Source organism: Microcebus murinus, chromosome 9 (assembly GCF_040939455.1).
Source record: "Microcebus murinus isolate Inina chromosome 9, M.murinus_Inina_mat1.0, whole genome shotgun sequence".
In the NCBI taxonomy this organism is placed as follows: Eukaryota; Metazoa; Chordata; class Mammalia; order Primates; family Cheirogaleidae; genus Microcebus; species Microcebus murinus.
This window is the reverse complement of record NC_134112.1, coordinates 854,779-872,189: the sequence shown is the minus strand read 5'-3', so window position 1 is coordinate 872,189 and position 17,411 is coordinate 854,779. Positions and strand designations below refer to the sequence as shown.

At 50.0% G+C, this 17,411-nt stretch overlaps 1 protein-coding gene across 4 annotated transcripts in view; it reads left to right on the top strand.

Moving 5' to 3' along the window:
* Positions 1-17,411, top strand: part of EGFR (epidermal growth factor receptor) — a 184,315-nt gene that overhangs the window by 127,040 nt on the left and 39,864 nt on the right. For all 4 annotated transcript variants that reach the window (XM_012775591.2, XM_012775589.2, XM_012775592.2 and 1 more), the window contains 11 exons: positions 1,976-2,110; positions 5,454-5,522; positions 6,407-6,525; positions 7,709-7,850; positions 9,419-9,535; positions 9,972-10,098; positions 10,197-10,270; positions 11,108-11,198; positions 13,338-13,537; positions 14,414-14,546; positions 16,333-16,423. In XM_012775591.2, coding sequence (XP_012631045.2) covers positions 1,976-2,110; positions 5,454-5,522; positions 6,407-6,525; positions 7,709-7,850; positions 9,419-9,535; positions 9,972-10,098; positions 10,197-10,270; positions 11,108-11,198; positions 13,338-13,537; positions 14,414-14,546; positions 16,333-16,423 — 1,298 coding nt within the window. The remainder of the gene's footprint in view (positions 1-1,975; positions 2,111-5,453; positions 5,523-6,406; positions 6,526-7,708; positions 7,851-9,418; positions 9,536-9,971; positions 10,099-10,196; positions 10,271-11,107; positions 11,199-13,337; positions 13,538-14,413; positions 14,547-16,332; positions 16,424-17,411) is intronic.

Sequence of the window (17,411 nt, the reverse complement as noted above, 5' to 3'; positions counted from 1 at the left end):
GCTCCGTGTGCCTGCTTCCCGCTCCGTGTGCCTGCTTCCCGCTCCGTGTGCCTGCTTCCCTCTCCGTGTGCCTGCTTCCCGCTCCGTGTGCCTGCTTCCCGCTCCGTGTGCCTGCTTCCCGCTCCGTGTGCCTGCTTCCCGCTCCGTGTGCCTGCTTCCCTCTCCGTGTGCCTGCTTCCCTCTCCGTGTGCCTGCTTCCCGCTCCGTGTGCCTGCTTCCCTCTCCGTGTGCCTTCTTCCCTCTCCGTGTGCCTTCTTCCCTCTCCGTGTGCCTGCTTCCCTCTCCGTGTGCCTGCTTCCCTCTCCGTGTGCCTTCTTCCCTCTCCGTGTGCCTTCTTCCCTCTCCGTGTGCCTGCTTCCCTCTCCGTGTGCCTGCTTCCCGCTCCGTGTGCCTGCTTCCCGCTCCGTGTGCCTGCTTCCCTCTCCGTGTGCCTGCTTCCCTCTCCGTGTGCCTGCTTCCCTCTCCGTGTGCCTGCTTCCCTCTCCGTGTGCCTGCTTCCCGCTCCGTGTGCCTGCTTCCCGCTCCGTGTGCCTGCTTCCCGCTCCGTGTGCCTGCTTCCCGCTCCGTGTGCCTGCTTCCCGCTCCGTGTGCCTGCTTCCCTCTCCGTGTGCCTGCTTCCCTCTCCGTGTGCCTTCTTCCCTCTCCGTGTGCCTGCTTCCCTCTCCGTGTGCCTGCTTCCCGCTCCGTGTGCCTGCTTCCCTCTCCGTGTGCCTGCTTCCCGCTCCGTGTGCCTGCTTCCCCGCTCCGTGTGCCTGCTTCCCTCTCCGTGTGCCTTCTTCCCTCTCCGTGTGCCTGCTTCCCTCTCCGTGTGCCTGCTTCCCTCTCCGTGTGCCTGCTTCCCTCTCCGTGTGCCTGCTTCCCTCTCCGTGTGCCTGCTTCCCGCTCCGTGGTGTGGCAAGCCCAGGCTCCGTGGCCCTGGGCCTGACATGCCAGGCCTGCAGTGCCCTTTCTCCTCCTCCTCCTCCTCCTCCAGTCCCACCTGTCCACCTCGCTGGTGGCAATCTCACTCTTTCCGTCAGCCGCCAAGACTCTCCCAAGGGAAGCCTTCCTTTTCTGCGTGGCATGTCCATTCCCTGCCTGTGGGCATTTTTTTTATATATCTAAGGGTGGTTTATTTCTGTATTTATGTGGCAGGTGGTCACTGAGCAATCATGAGGATTAGTGAAGATAATGCTTACAAATCCACCGGCACAGTACCCTCCTCGCCACGCGTCAGGGTCTCCTGCAGGTGTGGGTTGTTACACTGTGTGACATGTTAGTCCCCCGGGCCTGTCGTTCTCAGAGGGAAGCCAGCAGGTCCTGCTCATCTTTGCTGACCCCATGGCACTGGCACAGGGTTGTGTGCACATGAGCCGTTCTGTAAATGTTGCTATTAAATGTCATTGGCATGACAACACTCTCCCTTTGTACAGGCTTGATTTTTTTCACTTTTGATTTTGCACATCCTCTCAGCTCTTCCTTGGAAACAATTGTAGGACATCACACATCCCTTGTGCCCCTGGTATCTGCCTGTCTCTTTGTCATCCATGTGGATTCTTGCTGCCCCATGCCACCCTCACCCTTCTTCTCCAGTGGAAATCCTCCCCAGGCGCCTGGGGGTGTGCTAGTTGCAGGCTGCCCACCCCTTCCTGGCATTCCAGATCCACAGCGCTTGGGTCACCACCTGCCTTCATGCCGAGGACAGTTTCAGCCCAGTTGATCGCTCCCCAGGAGCCCACCACTCACCATGCATTCATCATTCGTGCTATGCCCATTCTCCTCCTTCCTGTCCTTACTTCTACATGTCTAATCATTGTTCAAGGCCCCGTCTTCCTCCTCCTCCAGGGAAGCTTCCAGAGGACTAACCACAGGGACTCTGGTTTTGCATACTGGCATCTTTTTAGCAGATGTGAGGAAATGTAAGGAAATGCACACACACTCCATGAGGATGTGAAGGCGGTGGGAGGCGTGCTCACTGCAGCTCCGTTCTTTGCAGAGATCCTGCATGGCGCTGTGCGGCTCAGCAACAACCCTGCCCTCTGCAACGTGGAGACCATCCAGTGGCGGGACATCGTCAGCGACGCCTTTCTGAGCAATATGTCGGTGGACTTTCAGAACAATCTGGGCAGCTGTAAGTGTTGCACAAATGTTCTCTCTGCCTTGAGCTGTGTGGTGTTGGGGTGGGGAAGGGCGGAGATGTGTTTAGTGTCAAGTCACATTAAATTGACAAAAAAATTGTGAACAAAATATCTGTCCCCTAGAAGAGCATTTATTTAAGAAAGAGGTAAAACTCTGTCTTTCATGGTACGAGTTAGCCCCTGTGCTGACAGGGCGGGTCACCCTAGGCAGTGGAGCCCCGTGTGGCAGGGAAGGCAGCAGGGGCAGCGACCAGTCCGGGCACCAGGGCTTCTCCATCCTGCCTCTAGGGGCTGGCCGAGCCCGTGCGTGCGTCTGACTTGCTGCAGAGCCTACCGTGGCGCCCAGGCCCGGGCTCTGTCCTCCAGCTGAGTGGTGTAGACACTCCCGCACAGAGCCCCGGCAAAACTGGGAACAGCCCCCAGGGAGGAAGTGGATCCATATTTCCCTCAGCGCTTCTGACCCAGCCCCTGCCCTGCACGTCCATGGGGTGCAGGGCCATGTCACCGCCCTGCCAGCGTTGAGACGCAGGCTTGCGCTCACCAGGCTCCCCGAGCTGCTCCCACTTCTGAGCTCCCAGTTCCTTAACATGAGACGCGATCCCTATTTCCTGCTGCTCTCTGTGCCCACAACAGGGCAGTGGGCGCCTGCTTGGTTTTTGGTCTGAAAGAAAATGGACCTTCAAAGTCATCCGCTAGAGCCTTTTGGGTTGTTATTTACTTGTTTTATTCTTTATTTCATTTATTTCTTGATTTATTTGATGAAATACCTGTAATATAAGATTTACCATCTCACCCACTTTTAGCTTTGTAGCAGCTGTGCATTCATATTGCTGTGCAGCCGTCGTTGCTGCCACACGCAGAGCTCCTCTGACCTCGCAGACCCGACACTCTGCCTGTAGGGTGACAGCTCTCTGTTGTCTCTCCTCTCTGGACCCTGGCCTGGCCGTCATTCCACTCTGTCTCTGAAGTGACTGCTCTAGAGCCCTTGCATACGTGTGGTCACACAGTATTTGCCCTTTTATGTCTGGCTCATTTCCCCTAGCAAAATGCCCTCAAGGCTCACCTGTGTGGTGGCACGTGTCAAGGATTTCATTCCACTTTGTGGATGGATAATGTTGCATCGTGTGTTTAGGCCACATTTTGTTCATGCATTCATCCATCAGTGGACACTTGGGCTGCTTCCACCGTTGGGCTGTTTGGATACCTCTGCTACACACGTGGGTAATCAAGCCTGTTTCTCTTACAAATGTATTATTCTACCAGATACTCATCCTGACACCTACTATGTTTTCGAGAAACTGAGAGGGGAATTTTACAATGCAAAATTTTATTTTATTTCATTTATGAGATCAAGTTTACCATTTCCTCAGCTATCTGGTAGACAATGGGGAGGTTGAATCATGCACATTTATTTTAAAGAAAACAGATGCATAGGCTATGGGGCTAATCCAAGTTTGCCACGATTCAGCTCAGGCAGCCCCAAAAGGCTCACCTCTACTCACAGCGAGGCCGGGGGAAAACACACTAAGGAAGAGCTGGGAAGAAGAAGGGTGGACAGGTGCTCGCAATAACAAGGTTCAGATATTGTAGGGCTTTGAACTACAAGCCAGTATGGTATTGGTTTCAGAACAGACACCAAAGAATAAGATATCAACATGGAAGAATAAGCCTAACTAAATCAGAGTCTGTAAAGAAGTGACATTTCAAACAAATAAGAGAAGAATTCATTATTCAATAAATTGTTCTGGAATGACTTAACTATTGGGGGGACTATAAAAGTGACAAGACTATGAAGGGTTTTTAAAAAAGGAACTAGGGATATTTGGTTAGTTGTATTGTAAAGTATAAAATCACCATCCGCCTGATACTTGTATTTTCTTTGTTCTCACTTGACTAGTGGCCAGTTCAGAAACCTGCCCCTCTCCTATGGCAAGGGGAAGTGGCCTGCTTTACTAGTGTTTCATGCGCCACTCATTCCTTCCTGCTGAGAACTTATTTCATTTAATCTTTATCCAGAAAAGTATCTCATGCAGTGATATAAGTGTTCTATGGGCAAGGCATCTGAGATTCAGAAAAGTTATGCAGTGTGTCCCAGCAATGTGTTTCTGTTGACAAAGTTAGGAATTTGAAGTTAGAATTAGTGAGTTTACTTAAGAGGAAATTAAAATAAATCCATCACCCATTCCATTCAATACAAATTCCAAATGCATTTTAAATAAATGCAATAAAATATTTTAATATATGTTAAAGTGCTAGAAGAAAATATAAAGGTGAATAGTTGTAATATAATAGTTGTAATAGTTGTAAAAAGCCAAAGCCACATACCATAAAAGACATTTCCATGTGAAAAAATGGTGATGGTGACCAGGGACATATTGTGTAATGTCTGATTGCCATGAACAGGGTTAATATCCTTGCTGTGTGACTATATAAAGTAGTCTTAAGAAGACTAAGAAAAAGATGAAGTTCCAAGTAGAAACATGGGCCCAGGACTTCAGCAGCCCCCCCCCCACTAAGATGGCCAAGAAATAAGTATAATGCTATTTCTACTACAATAAAAGGGAGATCAAAATAAAATAAGGATGCATCATTTTTGCCTTTGCTAAATATTTTGCTCCTTTCAATTTTCAGACGCCTGGGTCAGCTAGGTTGTAGAGAAACAGAAACTCTAATATTCTTCTTGTAGACCTAGAAAATAATAAAACCCAGTCAGGTAACACACCTGCAATGTGTATCTAGAGCTGTCAAGTCTAAATACCTTCAACACATCAATATCATGTCTAGGAATAATAGGAAAAAGAAATAAGGGGAGTGAAAACCATACAAGATATAAAAAAAAATGTTTTTATCTAAGAATGTTCCTTTGCAACTTTATTTATAATAAATTTTTCCTGTGCCTCACTCTGGTGTGGGGTCTAGGAGTTTTATTTGACAACCCAGGAAGATTGGCACATACAGCCACCCAAGACTGGGTGCAGCAGGGTGCAGCGGACACATCCCCAAGGGCCCGGCCAGACCAGACTCCTTCACACTATGGTGGGAGGTGCTAGGCAAATTGTGAACATGGACTCTTGAGTTCACCTGAATCCTATTTACGTGGCCTGTGACAGTAATTACTCTTAGACTCAGTTTCCACTGCTGACGTGTAAATAAAGGCAGTGCGTGGCTCATATTTTCATACGGAGATCCCCGAAATCATGCTGCAAATTAACCAGCTGAACAAACAGAGACCAGGACATTTGGAAGCTCCAGGACCCCAGGAAGGGTGCCATCAGTTTCTGGTCACTCGTTGTCTTTTGCCAAGATACGGATTTAACTATTACTGTTATGTTTCAGGCCAGACCTGCGATCCAGGCTGCCCCAATGGGAGCTGCTGGGGCACAGGAGAGGAGAACTGCCAGAAGTGTAAGTCAGGGGCTGTCCTCTGATCCCAGGCTCCGCCCCTCCCTGCCGCTGTGCAAGGATTGGATTTGTGCTTCCTTTGAAGACTCTAAAAAGCTTTTCAATTGCAGGGCCACATGTTAGCAGTTCTGTGAATGACAGTCTTGCAAATCTCACTGCATGGGTTAGTCCAGGGTGGGCTATTTTTGGCACTTCAGCCTGTCACATACAAGTGAATGCCTGTCACCGTGCACCAGCCATGCCTTCTAACAATATGGTCAGCAGGGTTCCCTGGGAGCTGAAGGCTTGTCTCTGGTGACATGGGCCACCAGACTTCTCGGCCCCCTTCCCCTGGTACCTACCCACCAGAGCATGAGTGATGTTGCTCAAGAGGGTTTCTGTGTGAGTCCTACTTAGGACAGAAGTGTAGCTGTCATGCTCAGTGGCCAAGCAATTAAGCAATATATCAGCTTAAAAACTGACCATCTGTCCTTACATGTAATTGTGGGATGGCTGTTGTGCTGTGGAAACGTGACTTCCCTGCAGGTGTATACTTTGGTTATTTGTATGTGCGTCCTGCATTGCCCAGAAACTTGGATCTAGCCGGTAGCCAATTACATAGCAGGTCTGAAAGTCTAGACTTGACCTGGTTAGTTCTCTTTAAGTGATTAAAAATATATTGGAAAAAATAAAAAAATAAAAAATATATTGGGAAAAAGGTGCTATAAGGGAAGGTCATTATTTGACTGAGTTTGGCTGAATGTAAACACCTGGGAACCCCGAGAAACCACAGAATCCCTAAACACACCCTTTGTGCTTCCCCCCACCACTTGCAAGTGCTCTGTGGCGTCCCTTGGAAACAGCCCTGCCCTCGCCCTCAGCTCAGGCGGATCTCTGCTCTTTTCCAGTGACCAAGATCATCTGCGCGCAGCAGTGCTCCGGGCGCTGCCGCGGCAAGTCCCCCAGCGACTGCTGCCACAACCAGTGCGCGGCCGGCTGCTCCGGGCCCCGCGAGAGCGACTGCCTGGTAAGCGGCTGCCGTCAGCCTCCCGCCTCGCGGGGAGGAGCGCGTCCGCCCGCATTCTCGGAGCAGGCGTGGGTGTTGGCCTTGCCCGGTGACAAGGCTGCTTCTGTCAGCCTGCCACCACCCCTTTCTGTGATACCTACGGCGATTGTGTGTATGGCCTCCCCGTGCCTCAGTTTCCTCAGCTGACAGTGGTGGATAACAGAGTCCCTCCTGCTGAGTGGCCTAAACGGCATGAAGCATGTGGCCTCCGTCCCAGGCGCTGGGCACAGCACGCTGCTCGCTGTTGCTCTCAGCTCTGCGAGGCCCAGAGCCTGGCTGCCACAGGGTCCCTCAGAGGCCCGCCGAGAGCCACACAGACCTGCAGCACAGTGGCTGGACTGTATGGGGGTCCTGGTGCCACCCCGCTGCTCTCTCCACCGCCGCTCAGACATCCCGGGCACACCCCGCCCCAAGGGGCCTCGAAGCACTCGCCTCCATCCCTGTTACCGCAGAAGGCCTGGCAGAAGCTTGCTGTCCCTGAGAGGCCTTGGAAGTGCTGGTCCCTGGGGTCGGCGCCAAGCCTGGCGAGGCCCCCCGTACAGATCCAGAGACTCTGTCGTTTCAGGGAAGGGAAGGGCCCTAAATTCCAGAGACTGGACTCAGCCCCAGGGGTTTTGACTCGGTTGGCCTGGGCCCGCTCTGACCTGCAGCTCCAGGAAGAAGACATGCATTGGTCCTTTGTAGTGAAAGCCGTTGCTGCATTTGATCTGTCCCTTTTTACACGGCACCTTCCTAGGCAAGGGTTTCTACAGTTTGGCGATAAATTATAAAATGTATCCTCCAGTGTTCTTTTTAAGGGACACACAATGTAAACTGAGTTAAAAAATAACATCTCTCTGTAGTTACCACTATAATGTGTGAACTCCTTTGCTAATTGTAAATTAATAAAGAGAAATATTTTCTCTGATCATAATCCATAAATCATAGCTTAGATGGTACATTTAAGAAAAATCATACTTTCAAGAGAAAGGTCTTTCTGACTCTACTGAAAATAATTTGCTAGATTTTTCCACTCTAATTGGACACCTGAGTTTGAGAACTGTGCCCTGAGCTTCCTGAGCGGGATCGGAGCCACACTGCTCCTCCCCGACGGCGGCGCGGCGTCCTTGCCGCGCTTGACTGGCGCTCCTCCCTTCTGCAACAGGTCTGCCGCAAGTTCCGAGATGACGCCACGTGCAAGGACACCTGCCCCCCACTCATGCTGTACAACCCCACCACGTACCAGATGGACGCGAACTCTGAGGGCAAATACAGCTTTGGTGCCACCTGCGTAAAGAAGTGTCCCCGTGAGTTGCTCACCTGGGCCCTCTGACTCGTCAGGCATCCTTGTCCTGTCCTGTCCCCTGTGGGAGCCCCTGGGTCCCCCATCTCGGGCAGTCAATCTTTGGGGCAGTGTGCTCGCCTCACTGTGGGTCGGTGAGCGGGAAGGGCCAGCCCCACGGCAGAGGGCAGGAAGGCAGTGTCTGCCCGGAGCAGTGTCGTCTGCGCCAGCGGCCAGCTGCCAGGCCATGTGGCAGGAAAGGCCCCTGTGGCTCAGTCCCCACCACTGAGGTCCTTCTGCAGTGGCCCAAAATGTTCCGTCGTCAGATGGGCACCAAGCCGTGATCCACTGGGCTGCTCCACTGCTCAGTTCTGTGCCAAGCGGGTGTTCAACAACACCTATTTAGAGAGTGTCTCAGAGGGTCTGCCTTCTCGAGCAGATAAAATTCTGGCTGCAGTTGTGCCTCTTAGGGGTATTGCAGAGCTTTTGTTTTAGTGTTTTGTTTGGGTTTGGGTTTTGCTTGTTTGTGTTAATGTTTACATTCCACTAGTGGCTGCAGGCTTTAGGGAAATGGTGACATGAAATACCTCCTAATAGAGAAGAGAAACTTTGCCTAAGTAAAGAGCTTTAGAAGCCAATCTTGATATCTAGAAGGGGAGGTTGAGAAAAAATTTAGGAGAATAATTATAAGGGGGGATTTTACTCTGCCAGATTTATGTAAATGAAAAATTTTAGGATGGGTGCAGAAAAAAAAATACACAACAGAATAATCCATTGTAAGGTGAATGGATTAAGACAGAGTAAGGTGAACACACTATTATTCTATATACCTTATTCCATACACCTCCATACACCTTATTCCACACTAAGACAGGAAAGTGTGCCATGACGATGACACAGAGATGATCTTTGAGAGATAGCAGAGCTTCAGAGTCCGCAAGAAATCACCGAGAGCCCCGGTGATGGACAATTCACAGAGGCAAACCACCAGCGTCCAGGAAGTGTTTTTGAGGATCCACTCTGGGAACTCCGAGTGGGAGCACACAGAGCCCCTAGAAATCATGCAGAAGTCAGTGCTAACGGGAACGCACTGCTGTCCGGGCGAGGGACGGCAGAGGACAGGCCAGGCGCCGCCGGTGCAGAGCCGGGGCCACCGCGGGAGGGCACAGCGCGCCCTCCGGGCTGAGTGCAGCCTCAGATGTGTGCGCGACAGGGGAAAGTGCTGTTTGTTTAGTTAGATTCACGTTTTTAATAAATACTCAAGCATTAACTATACGTCCTGAAGACAGATTCTACAAGTAAGCAAATGAGCTTCGAAGAAGTGCTTTGAAGGAGTGAGCAGGCAGGATGCTTTCTCCCGAGCAGCTCTGGTGCTCCTGCTGTGAAACGCCTGTATCTCTCCATGCTGCAGTCTGGAGAAGCATGAGACTCTTGGGCGTGACTCCTGTCCTATTTGCAACCTTTCAGTCTTTGTCCTTCAAGTAAAACCCAGGTGCACAGGAGTTTTCCGTCAGCTCCCAGAGAGGGATCCTGCGGCGCTGGGGGAGCCAGGGCACCTGGCGCTGCTCACCCGGTGCCTCCGGCTGCCCTCAGGTAACTACGTGGTGACAGATCACGGCTCGTGCGTCCGTGCCTGCGGCTCAGACAGCTACGAGGTAGAGGAAGACAACATCCGCAAGTGTAAGAAGTGTGAAGGGCCTTGTCGCAAAGGTAGGAGCCCCGCGCGTGCTGCCGAAGCTCGCCCTGCGGCTGCGGAGCCGGCTCCCCTTCCCACCGCCAGACAGGCACATTGGGGTCCTCTGATTAAAAAAGCAAAAAACGGCGTATTGTTTCTTTAAAATGAAGATAGCGCTGCAGAGCCCGGCTGGAGAAGCCAGGCGGCAGGCCGTGTCTGCAGGAGCCGCCGGACTGCGGCCCAAGTGGGAAGTGGGGAGGAGGAGAGAGCGAGGGCGAGGGCCGCCCTCACAGCCCCCAGCCGGCCTGGCGCCCCGGCCCCCATGGGCCTCCCTTTGGGGCGCGGTGTGAGCCCAGCGGAGCGGCGTGGCAGTTCCCAAGGCCGACTCCCGCCGCTCCCCTCTGCCTGTGCAGCCTCGCCGTTCTTCCGTGGCAGCTGTGAACGGAATAAACATGTCTCTTATCTTGACAGTTTGTAACGGAATAGGAATTGGCGAATTTAAGGACACACTTTCTATAAATGCTACGAATATTAAATACTTCAGAAATTGCACCTCCATCAGTGGAGATCTCCACATCCTACCGGTAGCATTTAGGGGGTAAGTAGGAGGTTCAGTTACTTGTATAGAGAAAAACAGACTGGCCCTCTCAGCTGGTGCAGGCGGGTCCTTGGTAACCGCCCCGCCCCTCGTTGCAGGGACTCCTTCACACGCACCCCTCCGCTGGACCCAAGGGAACTGGACATTCTGAAAACCGTGAAGGAAATAACAGGTTTGTGCTGACATGTCACGTGAACATAAACGGGAAATCAGTGTTTTAGGGAGAGAACTTTTAGACACATTTTCTTCTCCTTTGCCATAAAAATATTTCTTCTGAAATTCCACCATTAATAGCTAATTCTGTGATACTTTGTAAAAATGTGGTTTTCCCTGCACACAAAGAGCAAAACATTAAGCTGAAGCTCAGGCCACTCCCGATGCAAGAACATGTTTTGTCCCTGCTTCTCCCCAGCGTGGGCCGGCCACCTTGCTAGCCCATGACACTAATCAGTAGTGGGGGGGCCGGGGGGCCAGTGTGGGGCCAGCGTGGGCTCCCAGGCCTTCCCAAGGAGGTTGCAAACCCCTGCTGGGCCACTGCAGACCCTGGGCCTGTGACTGCCATCTGAACCCCACTTTCTTCACCTCTAACACCTAAATAACAAGGGTGTTTGGGGATTGGAATTAAATAAGAAAAATAAGCATAGCCTCTTGTGCGTGATAGCAGGCCAGTGGTCGGCAGCTGTGATCGCAGCAGGAGGCTGTTTGGGGCAGTCAGATGTGAGCCCAGTGCGGGTCCCAGAGCCGCAGCAGGACGGGCACCGCGGGCAGGAGTTGGGTGGCGGGAGTAATGCAGCTGGGGACGGGGAATTCCATGGGGAGGCAAGATGCCATCGGGAAACTGCCGCTTGGTTTGCACATGTGTGAACACGCGCAGTCAAGGTGACAGAAAGAATCTGATCCAATTTTCACATTTACTGTCATATCATAGTCTCATGTGACTCCTAGAATAATGTCTCACACAAAAAAGAAACTTGGTGGCAAGTGTCTGAGCCTTCCTTCTGCCTGGCAGGGTTTTTGCTGATTCAGGCTTGGCCTGAAAACAGGACCGACCTCCACGCCTTCGAGAACCTGGAAATCATACGCGGCAGGACCAAGCAACAGTAAGCCGACCATAGCCAGAGCCTGGCAGCTGGTTTCTGTCTTTTCATCTTGCAGTTAGACTTACAGGAGAGTTGCCCACGTGTCCTCCCCTAACGTACATCCAGGTCTAGGCTCAAGACAAAGAAATTAGCTTTGGCACACTGCCATACACTGAACGGTGGTGAGCTTTATTCAGAACTCACCAGTTCTTCTTCCATGAGTGTGTTTATTCTGGTTAAATCTTCTCAGTCCTCGCCGAGCTGTATTAGTGCCTGTGTCTCTCCTTCCCTTTCTGGGCCTGACCCTTGTGCAGAGCCCAGGTCAGGTATTTTGTAGACTGTTGAACCTATTGCGTTTGGCCAGTGCTGCCTCAGGACATCAGCAGTTGAGATTATGCACATCACAGCAGAGGGCCCTGGTGTGCTCTCTAACACTAAATGCCTTTTTCGTGATTTCTGCTTTCCAGCTCACAATGGTGCAGTAAACACGCAGGCGCATGCACAAGTGTCTTTAACGTCGTAAGAGCAATCATTCCTTTTGTGGTGATAGGAGGAGTCTGGGAATCTCTTGGTCAAATCTGCCTTGGAAACAGTATGGTTATGAGAAGTGGCTCCCATAATGGCCCCTAGAAGGGAGCACATAATATGGTGCAATACTAAAGAAAGTCAGAGTATGTGAAACGCACGCTGCTTTCTGTAAACGGACTTGGCTGTGCTGCATCTCTGGTACCAGACACGCAGCCACCACTGCCTCCCAGGAAGGCCCTGTGGGCTGTGCTCTCTGGGGCGCTTTCTTTGCCTACAGCTCACACAGAGAGGAGAGATTTAGGGCACTTTGCTTGGATAACTGGTCTGTATCCCTCCTGAGTTTTAAGGATTAAACAAGATATGGGTCGCTTATTTTCCGATTTAATGAAAAGTCCCGTGATTCTGGTCCCTCCCAAGGGAGGATGACCACTGGCTCCAGGGGCGACTCGCCCAGACCCTAGACCAGCCCTGTAGGGAAGCCCCCAGCTCTGCCTTGTGTCTTGGCTTTCCTGGTTGGGCACCAGGAGAATCCCTGACTGGAGGTCGCAGGTCTCCCACGTGGGCCTCTGGCTTCTGAGGAGGCCAGGAGGCCAGGAGGAAGGGTGGGGAGAAGAGTAACAGGGAGAGAGGGACTTTGCCACTCGGTCCTGGCTCAGCTGGCTCCGTACCCAGCCTGGGCTCAAACGAGCCTTCTTCAAACGCAGACCGCTTTCCTGTGGTTCCCTCAATTACCAACGGCAGCCTGAGCTCCTCAGCAGGTGCCAAGGTCTGCTGCGCTCCGGCCCCACCCACCCTCACCCAACCCTCCCCCCTGCCCCCCCCCCCCCCCCCGCACCGTCAGGGTGCGGCTGGCGCTAGGGGCTCTCAGCTGCCTCGTGTGTTCCCACCCTGCTGGCGACTCAGGGCTCCCCACTTCAGTCTCAGGATCCCATCCGCCATCCGGTGGACTACCTTCCAGGGGCCTAGCGTCGCGCTGAGTGGTAAAAAAGGTGTCATGGCTCCTGCTCCCAGGGGCCTCACATTCTGGGGTGTCACCTTTCGGGGGAAGCACTCCTCCCCGAGCCCCCGCCCCAGACCTGTCAGAGAGACCCCTGCCCTGTGCTCCGGTGGTGCCCTCGCCCACTGCGCCCGCACACTGGGCTGACACTTTCACCACTAGACCAAGGGGTTCTTGAGAGTATAAAACATATTTAACCGATGTAGAATTTGGCACATAGCACCTCAAATGTTTGTTCAGTGAGTCTGAATGGACAGATGGATGGGTAGGTGGACAAACCTACAACCTTTGAAGGTATTTGGATGTTTGAAAGGTTAGACTGTGTTCTCAATTTCCAGGAAAAATAAAAATGTAGCAAATAAAATAATGACACTAAGACATTTATTCTGCTCCTCAGTCTGCCACTGAGGTTAAAGATGCTAAATAAAGAAGGAACTTGCTTTTCCCTGGAGGAGCTTAAAAAAATACTTGCAATTTTCAAAAGTTGTGACACATGCCTTCCACAGCGTGACTTACAACCCTTGGAAGGCAGCTTTGTAGTAAATCTAAGGTGCTCCAGAAAAACAAAATAAAGTTTTAGGGATATATTGTTTTCATAATTTTTCACAACGTTCTTCTTCTTCTCTCCAATTTAGTGGTCAGTTTTCTCTTGCGGTTGTTGGCCTGAACATAACATCCTTAGGATTACGTTCCCTCAAGGAGATAAGTGATGGAGATGTAATAATTTCGGGAAACAAAAATTTGTGCTATGCAAATACAATAAACTGGAAAAAACTATTTGGGACCTCTAGTCAGAAAACCAAAATTCTAAACAACAGAGTTGAAAACAACTGCAGTAAGTAATCACTTTCTGTTTTGATTGTAGATATGGTTCTAGTGGGTCGTTTATTTTTGTTTAGATATTACCAAACATTTAAATTACTTTTTTTACTCATTAAGAAGCAAATTAAAATCTGTGTATTCCTAATAATGAAGTCATGTGAAGTTTATAAGAATTGTTCCCAGATCATTCTAATTTCACAGGATAAATTTTCTCTGAGGTTTAGGCTACCAATTATTTGCAAATTAAAGAACTAAATTTAGTATTAGTTATATCACATTTGGGCTGTAGGTTGCTCCCTGCTGATCTCAGCCTCTGAAGACGTAGGTAGACACATGCACAGAGGATGGGCTGAGCATATCACACTAACACTTCGTGTTCCAATGCTAGAGCCCAGGCCAGCTGTGAAGCTGGTGGGAGCAACTGGCCTCGCTGAGCCCCTGGCCACAGCAGGAGCAGGTCTGAGTTCACGTGCTCTGGCTCTGGGACCCTGGTCAGCTGCTCTCCTCCGGCTTCGACTTCCTCATCCATACGATGGAGATGAAAATGATTCCCGCACTGTAGTGCTGTTGAGAGAGTGAGATGAAATGCTGTGTGCAAAGCTCTTGGCATGTGCCTAGCACAGAGCAGACAACCGCAGCCTGCCCTACGGTTCCTGCCACCTGTGGCCTTTGTCATCAAAACACCACTGGGGTCTGGTTCAGGGGGTCCTGGGCTCCCGGGAGGGAGAGGGACTGAGAAGCCCAGTTTGTGTCCTCCTCCTTCAGGAGGTCCCTGCGAGCCTGTGCAGCTCCAGCTCACGGAGCCCATGGGCCCTTGCGGAGGTGTGGTCTCCATGGCCCCTCCATCCCACTTCCTTAACGGATTCTGTGACGCACTCTGTCTCTGCAGAGGCCACGGGCCACGTCTGTCATTCCCTGTGCTCACCAGAGGGCTGCTGGGGCCCAGAGCCCACAGACTGCGTCTCCTGCCTGCACGTGAGCCGAGGCAGGGAGTGTGTGGAGAAGTGCAGCCTTCTGGAGGGGTATGTGGTCATTTGTCCAGTTCCTTGTTTGGATCAAAAATAAGACTCAGGGTTGTTTTTATAGCTTGATAGCTATTCAGTTTGATTTTCTTTTCTTTATTTTTTGTTTTATTTCCTTTGTTTTTTGTTTCTTTGCTTGGGGGATGTTGTTTGTTTATGTTTACTTTTGGGCACACTGTTAATTTTTATTAATACAATAGGAAATAAGCAAGCTTTATTATTATTTAATCTAATCCAATAATTTATAGAATCTCTTCCTGGAAATATCTTAAATTTTCTAAATTACACAAAGTTCCCAAGACAAATAAAATAGTCATAAATGGTTTATATGGCCAAAACCATGGCTTTTTGGTCTTTTTTTTTCTTGCAGTATACTAGTCCTGCTGTGTCAAAATATGTTAACACCAATTGGATTTCCTGGTCAATTTTTGTTTGTGTATCCTCAGCATGCACTAATCATTGAACAGTGCAAGTACCATGGAGAAAGAAATAATTCAACAAACAAATGTTTGTTGAATGCAGTTTCCATCAATAAAAAGTCAGGCTGTGGATACTGTGACAATCTTGGTATTGATATAAGACTTTGAATGACTACGAATAATGATGAAAAATAAATAAATAGAAAGTATTATAAAATTGAAGGATAGAGGCAGGGAAAAATTTTTTTTTAATTTAAAGAACAGGGAATGTTGTGATGGAGAAGAGCTGTAGGAACTACGGATGGCTTCAGAAAATCCTCCTTCCCATGTCTGTGCCAGGTGTGGATGGAAGCTGGGTCCAGAAGTATTCGGGAATAGGGCGAGAAACCCAGCTCAATTCTGTAGGAATCCCTTCGCTGATGGACTCAAAGTAACTAGCAAAATTGACAGTGCTGTTCAAAGTTCAAGGAGGGAATACTGGTGCAATCTTTGCTGCTACAAATAGACACTCAGCTCATGGTTTCAATTTTCCAATCCCTTAAGAGGCAAAGTAACCCAAGCACCCTCTCTGGGTGCCGTGTCTGCCCCTCGGTGGAGAGAAACCATGCCCAGCAGCACCTGCTCGCTACGTAGGACTGGCCCCTTCGGCAGAGCAGTGGCTGGGAGAAGAAGCGCAGAAACACACCACTGTATTATATTTGGTTTAATTGATGCCATTTGCTGGAAGAGAGGGCTTGTGGCGTACACTTTTGGGGGGTAAACACTCCTTTTCCACTGCTTAGAGTAAAGATCTATAGCTAATGACCAACAGATTCTAGTCAGTTTTAGCAGCTGTCACAGCTGTTTTGTCTTTTTAGTCAAGCATCAGCTTCTTGTTTAGCATTGATGTGTACATCTTGAGGGATGTGGAAAACCTTTCATGCCCATGTTCCACACTTTACTAATGACCACTGAGTAGGGCCTTACTATCCCTTCTTCCTGTTCCCGTCCCTTAGTCTACAGTGACCATTTCTGTCCAGCTTAATTTAAATGTCCATGAATCTGGCATCAGAGGCCAGGGGGTACCTCATAAGGACTTTTTTCTTCATCCTTTGTCTTGCTTACTAAATAGACAAAAAATTGCCTTGAAAAAATGCAGAGAAGATAGTTTGATCATAAATGGAGTTTCTGTGTTTATTTGGAGAGAAGAGCTAATAGAATCAATTTCTTATAATACAATATAGTCCTAACGTCCTAACTCTTTGACGTTCACGTCAAATTACTCAGAGTTTCTGAGACAACTGACTTGTGTCCCGAGACAGCCACAGCACTGCGTGTGGGAGCAGTGTCTCGGGCTGGCACTGATGTTCCCTTCTTGCTTCTGGCAGGGAGCCCAGGGAGTTTGTGGAGGATTCTGAGTGCGTCCAGTGCCATGCAGAGTGCCTGCCCCAGGCCACGAACGTCACCTGCACGGGACGGGTGAGCAGCCCTTAGTGTTCCTCACTCCCGCCCCATGGGGAAAAGTCTTCACAAAAGCAGAGCAAAGCTGCCCCAGTGCCCCTGGAGCTGGAGAGGACAGCCATGGAGCCGCGTCCCCAGGGCCCGCCGGCTGCGGCGCCGTGTTTGGGGCAGTCTCTCGCGCCGCTGTTCCCGCTCTGCACCACCACACGCACCTAAACCGGCTTAAACTCATTAAAAAGTCAACTTATTTTTATTTATTAAATCCCCAAACTCAACAGTTGCTCTTGTCAGCCAGTTCCCACCATTCCTAGTATCTGTCATCATTGCTTTATCATTTTAATCAAATGTCCTCAAATTCTTGTTTAATATTAATTTATAATTAGTTGAGGAATTTTTAAAGAAACTGCTAGCAAACAGTTTTAAAATCACAGTTCCATATCTACCTGTTCAGTAACAATCTTATAAAGAATGTAAGTGAGAATTTAGGTGTCTCTCACACCAAATGTCCTAATGTTGTTAATTCTCAATATTGTTTATATATGAAGCTCTGTTTGAATTTGAGCTCTGACACTCATTTCTAAATCTACTAATTGAAAATGTTTTTCAGAAGTTCTGTGCAGATTAAGACTGCATTTTGAGGTCTAGGCTGCCAACAAGGTTAGATACAAAGTAAACCTCTGGTTTGTAGGTCTGCATGGTGTTGGATTAAATTTCTGTTGTTAAAGCGGCCAGTGGCCCTGACTCAGTCACTAGCTGTGCCTGCTCTGAGCGCACTGACAGTGCAGAACTTGGCCCAGGGTTTTACTCCAGGCCCTTTTAAAGTGGGGCACACAGCCCAAGTAATCCCACGCTTTTATCTCTGAGTCTTGTAAGGGCATTCCTCGTTTTACAAACGGAATCAAATGTGGCATGTGACATGGTCCATCACACCCCTGCCTGCACTCGCGCTGCCTCCTCTTTCCGTGGAGAAACAAATGTTGGTTTTCTCAAGTTCGCCTGGGCAAGC